Genomic DNA, 18288 nt, shown 5'->3' with positions numbered 1-18288 from the left:
AAATAGGTTCACTTGAATTGGTTCCGGACAGCTGCTATTGTAATTGTAATTATAAAGTGTCCTACAACTTTCAGGAGAGTGCAGCCATTAACTCAATTGTCAGCAGTTTTGCTTTATGGTTTTCCCATTCCCTTTATTTGTTTTTTTCACAACAAGGGTCTACTTGTGGTTAAATTCTCCTTTGTATACCACAAACAAGATGGTTTGGTCTCAGCCTATAAAGAGCACATTTTATTATTATTATTATTAGCCATATGGTGCAAGGAAGCCTGAGGCTTCCTTGCACCATATGGCTAATAATAATTCTGAAAAAAAAATTCTGAATTATCCTGAGAAGTACAAGGGAATCATCAAGAAAGAGAAGGATGATGACATCAAGCTCAGGACCCTGGGTTTGCCAAGCCCATACTCACCCGATGTGAGCCCCTGGGGTTATATCCTTTTTATTATATATGCAGAACTGCAGCATCCCCAGATTTTTAAATTTAAATATATAGTCAACAGAGTTATGAAATTTTGTGAAGAACAATGAATATTTTTATTAACAGGTCCCGCATATAGTATACTCATCCTCTATTTCCAATAATCATTTCAATAATAAATGAATAAAAACACGAGATCGTTTTCAACTTTGAAGTTTAACCGTAGGTGGAACTGTGCGCTACGCAGTTCACATTTATGCCCCAGTGGTAGAATCAATTCTTAGTTGGCAGGTTCCCAATGTGTAATTTTAGTGGTGATAAAATGAGTCAAAAGAACTGCGGAGTGAGCAGTGCACCAAACTTGAATGAAAAAGTTATTTTCAACAAATAAAAACCAAAGAACGGATTTTATTTTTAAATAAAATTTCGAGATTACCCAAGACTGTTAATGGTAAGTTTCCGGTTAATGTTTTGTACAATTTTTTTCAACCTGCTTATTATTATTATTATTATTATTATTGTTGCTTTTATATTATTTTTCCCTGATTGGGGGATTCCACTCCATGACGGGTAATGCTACCAAGTACACAGGGTGGTTGTTGTTATGTCTGATGTTACTGTTGGTCGATTGAAGAACTCTGACTATCCTACAGGTGTTCAGGATTGCGACTTTCTGGAGTTCCTTATAGGTGTTCTCTGGAAGACCTATTGCTGCTAGGCTGCTATGTAGTCTTTGGCACCATACCGATGGTTGACACAATGATTGGGATGGCTGATACTTCTTGCATATGCCACAACTCCTTGACCTTATGTCTCAGGTTTGTGTACTTTCTAATTTTTTTCCTCGTGGGTTTTCTGGACATTGCTAGTATTGGGCACTGCTATGTCAATCAGGTAGGTAGCCTTTTCCATCTTGTCCACAAGGGTTACGTCCAGTCTGTTGTGCAGGATGGTCTTATCCATTATTATGGCGCGGTCCCAGTACAGCCTGGGGTTCGTAGTTGTAGTATGGTACATTTTCTTTGGTCAACTGGTATTATTATTATTATCACCATCAATTTCTACATGTCTTATAACCAAGGCAATTTAATGTAACTTTAATAATCAGCACCTCCCATACATCAGTCACGAGCCGCCATTGATATGCATCTGTACTGTAATATTGAAAGATTGAATGAAGATACGTTTAGAGGGCCTGAATGAGTTACAGAAAAATTAATAAATGAAGTGACTGATACACATGCAAAGAAAAAAAGAATAAGATTATTACAATACAGTACTTGTATGTTTGATTATAATTTGTATAATTTTTTTTTTGCAAATTCTAATCAGTGATTTTCATATTATTAAACTGTGATTATTACCAGTAATGTGGTTTTTGTGAACTGACTATTAGTATTTAGATGTTAAATAATAAATATTTCCTTTTGTTTTCTCATATACTCTTATTATGACATTCATATTATGCATAAATATAAATATACAGATTTGTTTGCAACATATACATACACTAAGTGATCACTGAATTATGACGACCCTCATGAAAAGCGAATGTGACCTGTTGATCACGTGAGGTACGAGAGTGCGCAGTTAGTCTACCTATTTACTATAGATAAGGTGTCAATGGTTCAGTATGTAGTAAAATTCTGATCGTGATGAGTAAAATGAAGGATTAATTGGACTTAACTAATAAACAATGTAATGGCTCACTGTGCTGTGGGAAATATTTTTAATTTGAAAATAAGAAATAAGCCATTTAAAAGATGTGGACCTGTTATAGTGACAAATTTTCCTAGGCTTTATTATGGGATAATAAAAATTTCTTTTCTTTTCTTTATTTAGTCCTGTTTACCAGCATTACATGTGTTCTTTGTCTTTGATGATAAAAATGTTATAGAACATTTAAGGCAAGTGGTACTGCACGTTCCTTTCTGTAAGTATTCTTGAATGTCTCAAATAATTATGACTGCTGAACAGATTTTACCAAAGGAGATATTTAAAAGTTGGCTTACCGTTATATAAAATGCTGTTCTCCACTATTTGATTAATATCTTGCAAGAATTCCTCCCTGTTCTGATATTTTCGCTGCTGAAGTTTACTTCTCATTGTCTGCAGATCCATAGGTCGTGTAACTATAGTATAATAATCCGGAACAGCTTTGGCACTCACAGGTAGCCAAAATGGTTGGGTCTGCAATATGAATTAAGCAACTTAGATAAATAATCACAAATGATATTACATACACAGTGTGTAAATTAAATAATGAGGCCAATATAGTACATGATTAGATCTGTTAGAGTGTGATCTTTTGAACGGGTGAAAGTTGAAACTTGTCCAGTCAGTAGTTTGTGATTTATGATGGAAAGAGTAATAGTAGTTTTGTGCACATCATCAGAAAATTGAAAACGAAGCAAAGGGCAGTTATCAAATTTTATTGTAAATTGGGAAAAAAGTGCTATGGAAACTTCTGCTGATTTTAAAAAAGTTTATGCTGATAAATGTTTGTCTCGACCAAGAGTGTTTGAATGGTTTTCTCGTTTTCGTAAAAGATGTGGGTTGTTAGAGGATGATCCTCGACCTGGCCGCACCAATGCACCCGCACATTCTGCCATCAGCATCAAGCAATTTTTGACACAAAAATCGATTTCAGTCATCAACACCCCCATATTTTTCCAAATTTGACTCCCTTAGATTACTTTTTGTTCCCCAAAAATGAAAACATCCATGAAAGGAATGCAATACAGGACGATAGAGGGCATCCAGGCTGCAGTGACCAACCAGCTGAAAGCTGGTACCAGAAGAGGAGTTCCTGAAATGTTTTCAAAACTTGTATAAAAGATGTAAACAGTGTGTACACATCGGAGGTGATTACTTTGAAAATATATAACCTTGGTTTGCCATTAGTATTATTCTTTTTTTTGTAGTAGCACCAGTCTCGTTATTTAATTGGCACACTGTGTATATCTTTCTCAATGTTTCCAATATTAAATATATTAAATTATCAGAATCATAAAAGAAGACAAATTAGCCTGAATCATTTAAATTTAAAAAAATTAAATTTACAGTTATTAATTTGATAACATAGAACATCTAAATTTGGGAGTTGATTACTTCTCTTAGGTTTCCTCTACTAGACAATTGAATAAGCATTTGTGAACAAAATGGCATATGCTGCAAGTGTCATTTACAGCACAAATTTTGGGTAAAATTTGACAGCTCATAAAAGTAAACAGAGGTCCACTATGATGTATGGGATTAATTGTTTTAGAACAGAGTTTTGCAGTCACACAGAGGTGATCCATAATAAATATGCATCCCATGTCAGTGCAAATAAGACATTCAGGATGTTCAATTTTTTAGAGCATGTGAGTTGCAAATGCTAGTGCTAGTGTGTTCTAGAATGTACTGGGATGATCTGTCCATCAAATTTGAGCTGTCAATCACGATGGAAGTTGCACTTCACACAAAAATGTGTGCATGTGGTTTTTTGCTTGCAGAGCTTGAAAACCATTTACTTCTACCCACTTGTTGACTTTGTTTATGGCTGCATGAAGTTGACACTCTAGGTCGCATGTTTTGTGATGGTATGAGATACTGAAATCACAGACATATAAAGCTATAGTGACGTCTTGATTTCTTCTGCTATTGTATTGATTTTAATAGAAAATAAGGCAGCACTAAGGAAAGATCTTTGTGGTGTTCCTTGTTTTTGGATAAAACCTCTCGAAAAGGGTAATAAGTGGAAAGACCTAGAAAGTTAAGTGTTATGAAAAGTTTTCAATATACAAAAGGAGATGCCCCCCCCCCCAGTCCAAAGTGATAGAGATTCTTAAAAATTCTGTATCACCAAACAGTGTCCTGTATACATTTAAATGTTTGTTTGTTTGTTATTTGTTTTTTAGGAGCATTAGCAAATAAGGCCATATTGCTCTGGGGATATGTGGTGTTCATTTCCCGATCTTTCCACATCCTCCGTATTTGGTGGTCACGGGCTCAAACCCCGGTCTAATCAAGAAGCGTGTGCTACGCACTGCTGCTCCTGCCCACCTGGCTACAGAGGCACCCACATTTAAATGTATTGGTAAGCATAATCTGAAAACAAATTGTGCCAAACTGAGGAGATTGTTGCATTCTAAGAACCATGTTAATTGTATATTGTTAATTATTTGGATTTGAGGTCTTTTTCTTATTTGGGAAAAGCCAAGGGTACTGCATGGCACCATTTTTGTGGAAATATATTTTCCAGGAAAATTTTGTTGCAAAAATTAAGTAAATCTATTTTGGATTGATTGTGCTTCGTTCAGAATGACATAAGGCTCTTCATAATTTGGATACGATACTGTTACAGGCAAGTTGTACGGTTCCTCGTTTACTACAGAGAAACTGAATTTAGATTTTCCAACTTTATGCTTCTAGAAGATTGGTGTATAAGAAGTATTTGCAGATATTTCAGCAAAAGTTTCTCCTAAAGCATTGCTACTGCTGCAGGATCTGAGATGGACTTCCTTTTCAGGTTTAGGACTGGTGATGGGTTAAACTGATATTTGCTACTTATCTTGTGAATTTTGATCTAAAAGTTCTGGTTACCATTGATGCAAATTTGACCCAGGACACCATTTTACTAACTCATCCAATATTATCTAGCTTTCACTCATACATCACAGAGGTTCTTCTTAAAGTAGCTGAGTGGTCGGTACCGAAAACTTAAATATTTTCCCCAGTCTCACCAAAATCTCCGTTGCAGTATTTATTCGTGGTTGCACCAATAATTTTTGTAATAATGAAAGTACCTTTGGAGTTAATTCCCATGAATGGAACTACAACTGGAGAAGTAAATTTTGAAGAAGTAAATACTATTTTGAAAAAATATGAACTTCTACTAAATTAACTTGTGTGTTTGTAATTTATGGAGCTCTTGCTAATATTGGTTCTAAGAATGGTGTTGCATGGAAACTAAATGAAAAACTTGGGAATAAAATTAACACTCTCCATTACATAATTCACCAAGAAGTGCTGTGCAGAAAAATAATAAAGTTTAACCACATATAAAACAAGTTGTACTGATTATAAACTTTACACCTGTCCTGCAGATTGAATCATCTGCAGAAAAGAATTTGTCATACTATGCTGAAATTCATTAGCTTTTGTGTTACAAAGTGTTGAAAGTTCTTATAATTTAAGAAGTGAAATTATTATAATTTTTGGAGATGAAAGGGAAAGATGTAACCGACATAAAAAGCATTAAATGGAAGCAAGAACTGGCAATTTTAGTTAGTTAACATTACAAAGCAATCGAATGAATCAAACTCCCCCCCCCCGGTTCAAGGAAAATGCAAACTCAACAGCAATATATGATAATATAAGAAAAAAATAATAATGATTAAATTTGAAACTTGTAAATTGTTAAGTTAGCATGAATTACACCTAGACTTAATTTGATTTTGGGATTTCAAGCTCTGCAAAACAAAATGTTCAGTACACAATTTTAATTTCAGAAGGAATGACTGAAAAATCAGAAGACATACAAATAGAGCTCATTGAATTGCAGTGTGATTCAGTTCTAAGAGAAAAGTTCAATGACACTGAAGTAGTTGACTTATTCCTATTTACCTGCAGAACAATTTCCAAAGATAGTTTGATTTGCTTTTGAAATATGTGATTATTGGAAGCATATATTTATGCAAACAGCTTTCTTTCTTCATGGAAAAAAACAAGCCACCAGAGAGATCGCAGCTGACAGCTATGTATGTCATCAGTAATGAAAGTTGTATCTACATAATATATATGCTTGACCTCAATGAGTTAAGTACAAACAAAAAAGTTTCTGGGAAGAAATTGAGTGATTAAGTTTTTTAAAAATGCAGTGTTTGTCTTTTATGTATTTTATTTATGCCACATGTAGCATATTATATATGTGCATATATTATACATTAATAAAATTATAAAATAGTCATGTATTAAAAAAATACAGCCCACTCCAAACACATTCAAATGTCAATTCAGCCTGCATGCACTGATCAGCCTGTTAAGTCAAGCAGGTTTTTTATTTTTTTAAATTTAATTTAGAGTTTAGAATTCCATTCTTGAGGAAACATTTCAGTAAATGCTGCCAGCAGCTAGAGGAAAGACTCATGAGGTTCTCTTTTCCCCCTGCAAATTATGGTGGTTATTCCCATTACAGTAGACTCTCGATTTTCCAGGATAGATGGTAAAAAAATATTCCCGGACAATCAAAAAATACAGTGAGTCGAGTTTTACATAACTCGGGAATGACTAATAAAATATTGCTACTATATCCTTGATATACCAAAATTACAAAACCCATATATCCTCAGAAGAATGAAGAAAAATAGTTATATATTTTTAATTAGTTCAATTAAAAACTTTATCTGGGGACAGAGGTGAAGTAGCCGGAGTGGCACTTAAGAAAAAAAAAAAAAAAAAAAAAACCCAATAAAAGGAAGAAAAATGTTATTGAACTGTAAAAACAGATATTTATTTCGTAGCCTTGGTTATTATTATAGTTGACCTTCATTGGTGCCGACCGCTTCTCATATTCTACCTTTCTCCTTTATTGCGTTCGCCATTGCCACTGACAAATCTGAATTCTGCGTGATACTTTTTAATGTTTGGCCATTTTCATACATCTTTATTATTTTAATTTTATGATCCAACTCGATTGCTTTCCTTTTCTTGATAGATTTACTAGTACTACAGTCACTTATTCTCTTAGTCGACACCATGATAACAGTTAAAATGAAATTTTCTGAAAAGAACTTCTCACGATTAAGGTGAAAACCCCCTATTATCACTCCACACAAGCTCACATTTTATTAAAGCACACTTCTAGAGGTCACTGCCATAAAACAATAAAAACAATTTGCACTTTCCAGGTTACTGGGCTTTTCTGTTAGTGCAATTCATTATAAATGGGTAGTAAACTCTATCTTATTGCATTTGCGATAATACCGATAACTGGAATTCTGTGGATTTTTAAGTTATTATAGTGAAATGTGTCCCCTTCACTGAAATCTTCAGTCATATAAAAAAAATATAAATAACGTAACGTAAGTCGGGGACTTACTGTATCTAAAAATGTCCAGCAACTTATGTAAAAAGTATGGCGATAGATAAAGAATGAAAAAACTTACCAAGCATTACTACTTGCATGTCCAATACGATGTTTCCGTTTATTTTTTACAATATTGATTTTAAATCTAATAAGTCCCTTTATTTTTTACAATGTCGCATATGGTTTGGTCATCAACATTATAATGGTTCTTTAGAGATTTAATGGATGCACCATTTGAAACTTTTGAATGATTTCAAGTTTTTGTTTAAAAGAACAACTCTTGTGTTTGCCCATCATTTTCGCGATTTCTAAAAAAAAAAAAAAAAAAATTCTGACATCCCAGACATACATACATGAAACAAAATTTGTTCTTTTGCGGTGTGACGGAACACAACAATCGATGCAACACACTAAAACAATCTAAACATTTGGTCTCTTTTTTTTTTTTTTTAAGAGGCAAGTGTGAAGACAGCAAGGGTTGCAAGAGATTTTTTATGTACATTAATCTCCCAATGACGACTTATAATGCCACTTCTTGTTGGTTATTTACTTACAACTTGCAAAACATCTGTTTATACCTATTCTATTTATTACTTGAATTTTATGATTGTTTTTTTTTTTTTTTTTTTTTTAATTTGGAATCTTGAAGAGTCCCAGTTAATCCAATCTCGATAAATAGAGAGTCTGCTGTATTTACCAAAGGCTGCCTTGTTAAAAGCTTCAATGTTAGAATTGAATTATTGTGAATAGAACGAATTTCTTCTGTGTATTTTTAGTATCAGCAGAATTTTCTGTGCTAAAAACCTAAAAGGATACTGTTGTCAAAACTAAGGCTTACTTCAGCTCACAGAAACTGAAGTTGAGTGGTAGGAACTTCAGTTTAATGTCTCAAAAGTTTATTCTAAACTTTCAATTCTCAACCCATTTGACAATAGTATTATTATAGATTCCAATAATCTTTTACATTTGGGACTACTATTAAAATATAAAAATTGAAACATTAAATATTATAATGATTAAAAATACAAATACTCTACTTACATTAGGGAGATCTCGCATTTCATTCAGAATATCCTCCAGGATTACAGAGAGTGAAACGACAGGATCAATACAGCGGCGATTGGCAGACTTATTTGGTTTTTTAAGATAATCACAGTCATTCACTGCCACCATTGCTCTTTTTCTCTTTTTAGAAACAACTGCTTCTTTTGGAAATTTCAATACTAATGACTTTCGGCGCACCTCATCAGCATGTTTAATTAACTGTTTTGAGAGAACTACCTTGGTTTCATCAACTTTTACTAAATCATCCTCATTTAAACCAGCTCTTTCTTCTTCCTCTTCCTGTTCCTCTGTCATTGCAACCTGAACACACGGCAGTGGAGCTGATGGCTGATAAAGAGGGCAAGCTTTATTTGTCCTCATATGCCCAACTTCTCCACAAGCACCACATTTTAACTTAAAAAAAATAATAAAATAATAATAATATATATACATATGCTAATTATATGATTAATGCAAACACATTATTTAAAAAAATATTATAATAATAATTTTTAAAATTATATATATTAATATTAATCAAAAATTCAATTCCATGAAATACACAAACATTTTAAATCGACTGTTAAATAATCAAATATAATTAAATTAAATTAAATTTTGAACACTTGAACCACAAAAAAAAAAGTAAAATGAACCTAACCACTTCTATATCAAAACAAAAATAAATGAAATGAAATAAACATAAAAATAAGATTAAAAATAAAAAAGAGAAAGTAAATGAGGAGAACCAAAACAACACACCCTCAGGAGTGAACACATGGCTCCTCGCCCAAAGAATAAGCACTACTAAATAAAAAACAAAAAACAAAAAAAAAAAAAAAAAATCACAAAAAGAAACAAAGAGCCATAAGTATTATCTTTTCAAGGGATAACAACTCTGAAAAGAAGTCTTTTCAGAGTTGGTATCGCAAGAAGGTTTGTGAACTCTGAAAAGAAGTCATATTTCAATTACTGATTACTGTCTCAGTGGATGTCTCAATATGCACCAATGTTTAAGAGAAATAACAAAACAACTAAACATTAAATATGCTATGGCCACTGCCCACTATGAAATAAATAGGAAAACATAACAAACAAAATGCAAATATGAAACTCAAAATTAGAAATCACAATGAACAGAAATAACTCAATTAATTAAATTACTAATAAAAACCAAATGATAGAATAAATTAAAACAATGAAGAAGTTGAGTAGTGAACATAAGCATTCAAACTAAACTGGAAAAGAAGAAAACTGAATGAAGAGTGAAGGGGGAGAGAAGTGGACCATGTCATATGTCCATGCTCAAAGTAACAATTTATTATGGGGAAGAAAAACATGGTTATATCATTATCGAATTAAACTTAAGAAACATTTGAACCACAAAATACATAAAGCAAATTAAATTTATGCTGTTAATATGGTTATAGATAATGCAGGTGCTATTTTGCTCCTAAGAACTTAATCATCCTATATCAAAACAGAAATAAAATAAATAAAAATATCATTTTACATTATTTTAGTAGTGCTTGTTCTTTGGGGATATGAATGTGTGCATGTGTCTCTTTGGGTAAGGGGCCATGAATTCACTACACTGAGAGTCAGAGTTGCTTTGATCCTTCTTTTTTCTTCTGTTTATCCTTAGTCTTATTTTTGTTTTGATATATGGGTGGTTAGGTTCACAGGAGTAGAACAGCACCTTACGTTACTTATAATTCTATTAACAACATTCATTAATTTGCTGTTTCATTTGTGAGTCAAGTCTTTTCCTAATTTAATTTAATAATGATATAACCATATTTTTATTCCTTATACCAAACTAACATATAGGTTAGTGCAAAAGCATCATTTTAACGTAGCTATCTAACAAAGCAGTTAAACTGATTAATTAAATTGACATCGTTTTGGTTATATCTCATATTGTGAATGCCTTCACAATGAGTTGCCATGGTATTGTACTACCTCTAATAAGTAACACTTCACCAGTGGAGAAGACTACTGTTGTTTATTCTCAGCGGATACCACCACAGATGGCACCATTTCAAAGCTTGTTAGCTTCTCTTCGGTGAAGGGGCAGGTACCCTGGTGTTGCAATACCAGGGTATAAAATATATAGTCTATAAAATATATAGTCTATATCACTGCACACCATCAGGCATCTCTCATACTGTGAAGTTATACTTCATAACTGAGTTGTCACTATTGCAACACCAGGGTACCTGCCCACCCACCGAAGAGAAGCCAACAGGCTTTGAAACGGTGCAGTCTGGGTGGTGGTATCCGCTGAGAATAAATAACAATAGTCTTCTCCACTGGTGAAGTGTTACTTATTAGAGGTGGTACAATACCATGACAACTCGTTGTGATGGCATTCATAATATGAGATATAACCAAAACAATGTCAATTTAATTAATTAATTTAACTACTTTGGTAGATAGCTATGTTAAAATGATGCTTTTGCAGTAACCTATATGTTAGTTACACACAGGATACCTGTTCCCCTCTAAGGGGCTTAGAGGGGAACAGGTATCCTGCGTGTTATCAGACACTCAGCCTAAAACACTGATGGATCCAATATCTCTCTATTACAGAAGATTTAGGAGAAGTCCGGTTGGCCTGCCTCCCTAAAATTCATTCATGCACACCTTCTTGATGGTAAGCCCTGTTACGTCACTTAGGTGGCAACGAACGTGTAGAGTGGTTCTCTTCAAGACGCCTGGTCAGTGTGAAGAGGAAAAGACCAAACCCTCCAGCAATGAGAGCACAACAATACAAATGGCCCTCGGTCCCCAGCAGCTTTCACTCTCCCTCTTACGGCAGCGAGAGGGTCAGAGTGGAAGCAGAGGGTGCTAAGAATCTCAGGGTACGACCAGGCTGCCATGCACGGAAATTGAACTTGGCCTGTTATAACGTACGATCACTCATCGGTGAAGACAGGATGTTAGAGCTGGAAAAGGAATTAGAAAATGTGAATTGGAATATTATCAGTTTGGCTGAAACAAGAAGAAGAAATGAATCACTTATAAGTTTATCAAGTGGAAATCTGCTGTACACCAATGGAAACAGTGAAAGGAGTGAAGGTGGAGTTGGGTTTCTGGTCCATAAAGATTTTAAAAACAACATTTTGGAACTCAAAAGTACATCACCAAGGGTGTCAAGACTAATACTCAAGATTTCTAAGAGGTACAAGCTAAAGATTATAATGATTTATGCACCAACATCGAACCATGATAATGAAGAGGTTGAAGAAATGTACACTGAAATTGAGAGTCTTCTAGATGAGCAGAAAACCCACTACACTATTATTATGGAGGACTTCAATGCTAAGGTTGGAAAAAGGCAAAACAGCGCAGAAAGAGGAACTATAGGAAATTTTGGAATTGGTGAAAGAAATGAAAGAGGTGAAAGACTTGTGGAATTTGCAGAATCTCAAGGAATGTCAGTAATGAACACTTTTTTCAAGAAAAGGGTGAACAGAAAGTGGACATGGAAGAGTCCAAATGGATTAACAACTAATGAAATAGACTTCATCCTCACTAACAGAAGATATATTGTGAATGATGTTACCGTCCTGAATAAGGTAAATGTTGGAAGTGATCACAGAATGGTAAGATGTACACTTGATATAGATGTAGGAAAGGAAAAAACTGACTCGAGTAAATAATACAAAGGTCTTTGAAATAACAGAGGAGGAGAAAAAGCAGTATGTACTGGAACTTAAGAACAAGTTTGAGCTTCTGCAGACTGCTCAGGACCAAGATATCGACGAGGAATATTACAACTTTCTGAAAGTGATAATGCCCAAGAAACCTATAGGGAAACAGAAATCCAAAGAAGAAAAAATTAGTCAAGAAACACTTGTCATGATGAACCAAAGACGACAAATGAAGAGCAAGAAAAACACTGACAGGGAGAAAATTGAGTATACTGAGTTATGCAAAGCCATTAGAAAGAGACTCAGAGAGGACATAAGAAGATTTAACACAAGAAAAGTAGAACAAGCATTAAGGGAAAATAAAGGATTTAAATCAGCAGCCATGAGCAGTAATACAGAAAGACAAATGATACTGAAACTGAAGAATAGCGATGGTGTACTTATAAACAGCAGAGAAGGCATAATTCAAATAGCAGATGACTACTATAGAGAATTATACAAGGAGTGAGGGAATGATACGAGCAGTGGGGAAGATGGATTGCAAAGTAGCAACACATACGACATACCCGATATTCTTCCTGATGAGGTAGAACATGCATTGAAGAAAATGAAGAATCGGAAAGCCCCGGGGGAAGATGAAGTTACTGTAGAGTTGTTAAAATTGAGAGGAAGAGACATAACACAAAAACTGGCAAGGCTCTTCACAAAGTGCATTAGAAAAGGTGTGATGCCTAAGCAGTGGAATAATGCAATCATAGTTTTGCTGCATAAGAAAGGAGATAAATCAGAAATTGGAAATTATAGACCAATTAGCTTGTTATCCCATATCTACAAGTTGTTCACAAGGGTCATTACTAACAGATTAGAAAGAATACTTGATGAGAATCAACCGAAAGAGCAAGCTGGCTTTAGGACAGGATTCTCAACTATGGATCACCTTCACGTAATATCACAGCTAATGGAGAAAGCAAATGAATATAAAACACCATTATGCCTGGCATTTGCGGATTATGAAAAGGCATTTGACTCCATACAGCATAAAGCAATTTTTCGGGCACTGGAAAGACAAGGCATAGATACTCCATATATTACGATTTTGAAGAAAATATATGAGAGTGCTACATCCTTTATTAGACTAGACAAAGACAATAGCAAATTTAAAATCGCGAAAGGAGTTCGACAAGGAGACACAATATCTCCGAAGCTGTTTACTGCTGCCTTTGAGGAAGCTTTCAGAAGATTAGACTGGTCATAGAAAGGAGTCAATATGAACGGAGAGTACCTAAACCATTTACGATTTGCAGATGACATTGTGGTCATAAGCCACGATCGCAAAGAATTAGAGGAAAATCTTAATCAGTTATGCACAGTTAGTAAGGATTTTGGACTAAAGATGAATATGGCTAAACCAAAAGTAATGATGAACAAGTATGCCACGGAAAGGGAAATAATGATTGAAGGAGCAGTAATTGAAAAGGTGGAGTCATATACTTATCTGGGACACCATACCAGAAGCTCACCATACGAGATGCTCACCAAATCTATCTACAGAGGCTGCCCACAGGGTTCGGTCCTCGGCCCGTTCCTCTGGAACATCGTCCTTGATGAGTTACTTGGTCTGGATCTGGGCCCTGTTACTATCCAAGCATTTGCAGATGATATTACCATCTCCATCGCAGCATACAACAGAGCAGCTCTCGAGGCCGCTGGAAATCAGGCACTACAGATCTTACAGGACTGGGCAACTCTACACAAGCTCCGGATTTCTCCACAGAAGACACAATCCATACTTCTCAAAGGCACCCTACAAATATCAAGGCCACCTCAGATCAAGGTACAAGGAAAAACCATCAAGCTGGTAACTTCCCTAAAACACCTGGGTATCATCCTGGATTCAAAGCTCTCCTTCTTCCCGCACCTCTCATACCTTCAAGTAAAAATCAGAAATTATGCAGCCTTAATCGTCCGAGTAAGCAGGTGTGACTAGGGTCTGAACCGGAGAACACTCAAACTCCTGTATAACGCTATATTCCTCCCTGTTATTACATACGGATCCGGGATTTGGTACCATAGAGCAATAATTGTTCGCAATAAATGCAAACTGGAAACAATTCAGCGAAGTATACTGCTTGCCATTACCAGGGCCTGTTGCACAGTAAGTTCTCCGGCCCTACAGGTTCTTGCAGGTGTCCTCCCCCTTGACTTGGAGGCTATCCGTCGAGGATTGCACTACTGCCTGTCACGGGGAATCCCAGCTACCATCTTTGGACATACCATCGACACCCGCACTGACTGCAAGCAAGAAAAGAAAAAACTAGCTGCCATGCTACTACAAATCTGGCAGACAAGATGGAAGGAGACAGACAAGGGCCTGATAACTAAGAAATTCATCCCAGATGTCAAACTAGTTTATCCAAAGTCGCCGCCTTGGTTCTCTCCTGGCCTCTACTGTACATATATTATAACTGGACACAGTTCTATAAATCATAAGTTGACTACCTTGGGAATCATCAATAACCCCTACTGTACATGTGGAGAAATTGAAGATTGGGACCATCTTCTTTATAACTGCCCAATTTATAACGATCTTCGAGGAACACTGTACACCAGGCTACAACACATACCTCAAGGACAGGAGCACCTGCTAATTTCTGAAGAACAATATTATAAATCATTAACTGAGTACGCACAGAACCTCTTTTCTAGGCGCAGGACTCTACAACCAACTCAAGCCAGGGATAGAAACCTGTAAAGGACTTACTCAAACTTGAAATAAAAAATCTGTACTTGACTGTTTTACCAGCATCGACTTGCTAACCCTGGAACATCCAAAGTAGGATTACCTGCTAAATTTCTATATGGTTTGGTAGGCTCCAGTGGTCTTGACCACTCCACCACAAAATATAAGTCACACTCAGCACTCTCGCTGAGTGGTTTTTCTACCCTTCTGGAGTTATCCCCCCCCCCTTTTCTCCTGGTGGGGCATATGCTCCACCGTCAATTTACGGGATGCCCTTACCTACATCCCCTTACTCTTGCTTTCATCCCCCATCTTCTTCCATACACTCTGTATTGCCGCACTCTACCTTATTTTTTATTTATTTTTATTATTTATTTACTTATTTTATTTTTTATTTTATTTATTTTTTTATTTATTTATTTTTTTTTTTTAATTTTTAAAATTTTTTATTATTTTTTTATTTTTATTATTTATTTTATTTTATTTTATTTATTTTTTTATTTTATTTTATTTTATTTATTTATTTTTATTTTTTATTTTTTTTATTTTATTTTATTTATTTTTTTATTTAATTTAATTTTTTAAATTTTATTTATTTATTTTTTATTATTTTTTATTATTATTATTATTATTTTTTAATTGGTCTCCGTTCAGAAAGCTCAGGCGACCCTGACGGAGACCTGCCAGAGAATAATGGGCAGCCTGGCTACCTCCTAGTGGTGTGTGCGGGCAACGTGGGGTTCCACCAGGGGCCCTCCGGCCAAATGCCAGGACACACAACAGAACCCAACACAAAACTACACATTCAACACACTACACTTTTTCTGGCATTTACAGTGTTCTGTATTTCTTCACAGTGTACATATGGTGCAGATGTGGGAAATCACAGGTGGCGCCCGACCCTAACACTATGCACACTATGCACTTATCTGGGACAAGTTATTAGCTGTAATAATGATAAATGGCTGGAAGTCAAGAGAAGAATAAATTTTGGATGGATAGCATTCAGGAAATATAGTCACATACTGAAGAGCAATATCCCAGTTTGTCTGAAACGTAAAATAATGAATCAATGTATACTCCCCACCATGACTTATGGAAGTGAAACTTGGGCATTCACCAAAAGAATGGAAGAGAAGCTAAGAACTACACAGCGAAGAATGGAACGAATTATATTGGGAATCAGACTGTTAGATAAGAAGAGAAACACATGGATTAGGCAGCAAACTCAAGTAAAGGACATTCTTATCAAAACTAAAGAACTAAAATGGTCTTGGGCAGGACATATAGCTCGAAGACATGATGACAGATGGACTAAGAAAATAACAGAATGGTACCCAAGAGGAGCTAGAAGAAAACCTGGAAGACAAAGGCGGAGATGGATAGATGAAATTCATGAGTTTTTGAGTAGTAAATGGATGGCCAGTGCTCAAAACAGAAGGAACTGGAAAGTTGCTGGAGAGGCCTTCATCCTGCAGTGGATTGAAAATGGCTGATGATGATGATATGTTAGTCATTCTAACTTGTAGCATGAGGCCTTTGCCCTTAACTATTTTATAATCATACTAAACTATTAATCAAATCTAACATACAGATGAAACTAATATTTTAGCCATACAAAGATAAGTTCAAAATTAGCATTAGTAGAGGCATATGATGCAAGAAAGCAAGCTTATATAGCATCAGCCAAAAAAAAAAAAAAAAAAAAAAAATCTCATTTCACCCATCCATTCACTCCAAATGATTGTTCAGTTCTGCTTTGAATTTATTTACATTGTTCACCTTCACTACAACAGATGGAAGTTTGTTCCAACTATCAACCGCATGCTGGCTAAAGGCAAACTTCCAAACATCTATTCTACAATTGCCTTTCCTCAATTTAAACTTATGTCCCCTCAGGTGAATAATCTGAGCAAGAGGAATAATCCCATCACCACTGAGCTTGCTCAAACCACTCAGGCCATATACACCTCAATTAGATCACATCGCACGTGTCTAGCCTCCAGAAGCTGCAATTTGCAGAACTTAAGCTTTTCTTGATAACAAAAACCCTTTGTTCCACTCAACAATCTCATTGCCCTTCTGTGTACACATTACAGCAGCACTACATTTTTCCTAAAATGAGGCCTCCACACCAGTATACAGTACTCAAGGTGTGGCCTGACCATTGCCTTATACAAGGAGACAATCACCTCCTTATCTCTGCTAGAAAATTGCTGTATATCACATTGGCAAGACACCATCTGCTATTCTTTCAGTCTGTACTGCTCGGAAAACTTCATATCTGACTGTAGAATTACCCCCAGGTCTTATTCATTCTCCACTGAGTGTAGTACCACCTAGGTTGATATGTTACTCTGGAATTAATGCTACCCGTATGCTGTACTTTACATTTGTCAATGTTAAACTTTGGTTGCCACCTCTCAGCCCATCTGCTCAACTTTTCCAGATCCTGTTGCAGTAACCTACTATCATTACTGTCATTAACAACCCTGTCAACCTTCATATCATCTGCAAACTTAGACACTAACCCTGGTACAGGTAGTTCCCGACTTTTCGAATTATTTCATTCCTAGCACACACTTGTAAAGCGGGAATTTATTTCCCATATACATAATGTTAAAAATAGGGGTAATCTTCTGAACAATGAAATTAGTTAGCTAATTAGTTTATGTTTAAATAACGATTGATTTATCCAAAGAAATGAAAATGTAGCCTGTAAAATCAAGCAAATTAGAATAATAAAGCAATTATTTATGATTTACAAATGTTAAAGAATGTTTATTCTTCATCATCATCATTGACTAAATGCACACTAGATGATCACACATTATCGGCTCGACACGCATTGGTTTGTTGCAGAAGGAGTTTTCTTCAGAAATGCTTCAAGCAGTGTTTGTTTCCAAGGTAATCTTCTCTTCTCTTTATAAATTTCAATAGCATGCATAAGCATTTTTTAAGAGAATGTACAAATTGCAACTAACACGATTTGCGCAGAGTAACAAGTTTACGAAGCTTAAATAAAAAGGAATGAAGAGAAGATTCTAAAATTTATTTATGTTTTTTATACGATGAAGATTTCAGTAAAGGGGAAATACATTTCACCATAATAACGTAAAAAACCACAATTCCAGCTATCGGTAGTTTTGCAAATGCAATAATATGGAGTTTATTATCTGTTTATAATTGCTTGCACTAACAGAAAAGCCCAATAAACTGGAAATTGTAAATTGTTTTTATTGTTTTATGGTAGTGACCTCCAGAAATGTGTTTTTGAAAAATATCACAAAGGCATTCAAAAATTGATTCTTATAATGGAACATATGATAATGATGAAAGTGTAGCACATTTTAA

At 35.1% G+C, this 18288-nt stretch overlaps 1 protein-coding gene across 1 annotated transcript in view; it reads right to left on the bottom strand.

Annotated features, from left to right (window-relative positions):
- LOC150085526 (transcription initiation factor TFIID subunit 1-like) overlaps positions 1 to 18288 on the bottom strand; it is a 700666-nt gene that overhangs the window by 99772 nt on the left and 582606 nt on the right. The window contains 3 exon segments of the mRNA XM_090374589.1: positions 2435 to 2612; positions 8536 to 8952; positions 15261 to 15280. Of these exon segments, the coding sequence (XP_090230715.1) occupies positions 2435 to 2612; positions 8536 to 8952; positions 15261 to 15280 (615 nt within the window).

This window comes from Mastigoproctus giganteus, chromosome 5 (genome assembly GCF_048544385.1).
Source record: "Mastigoproctus giganteus isolate SK-2022 chromosome 5, ASM4854438v1, whole genome shotgun sequence".
NCBI lineage: Eukaryota > Metazoa > Arthropoda > Arachnida > Uropygi > Thelyphonidae > Mastigoproctus > Mastigoproctus giganteus.
The sequence above is the reverse complement of the archived record's forward strand: the minus strand, read 5'-3'. Positions and strand labels throughout refer to the sequence as shown.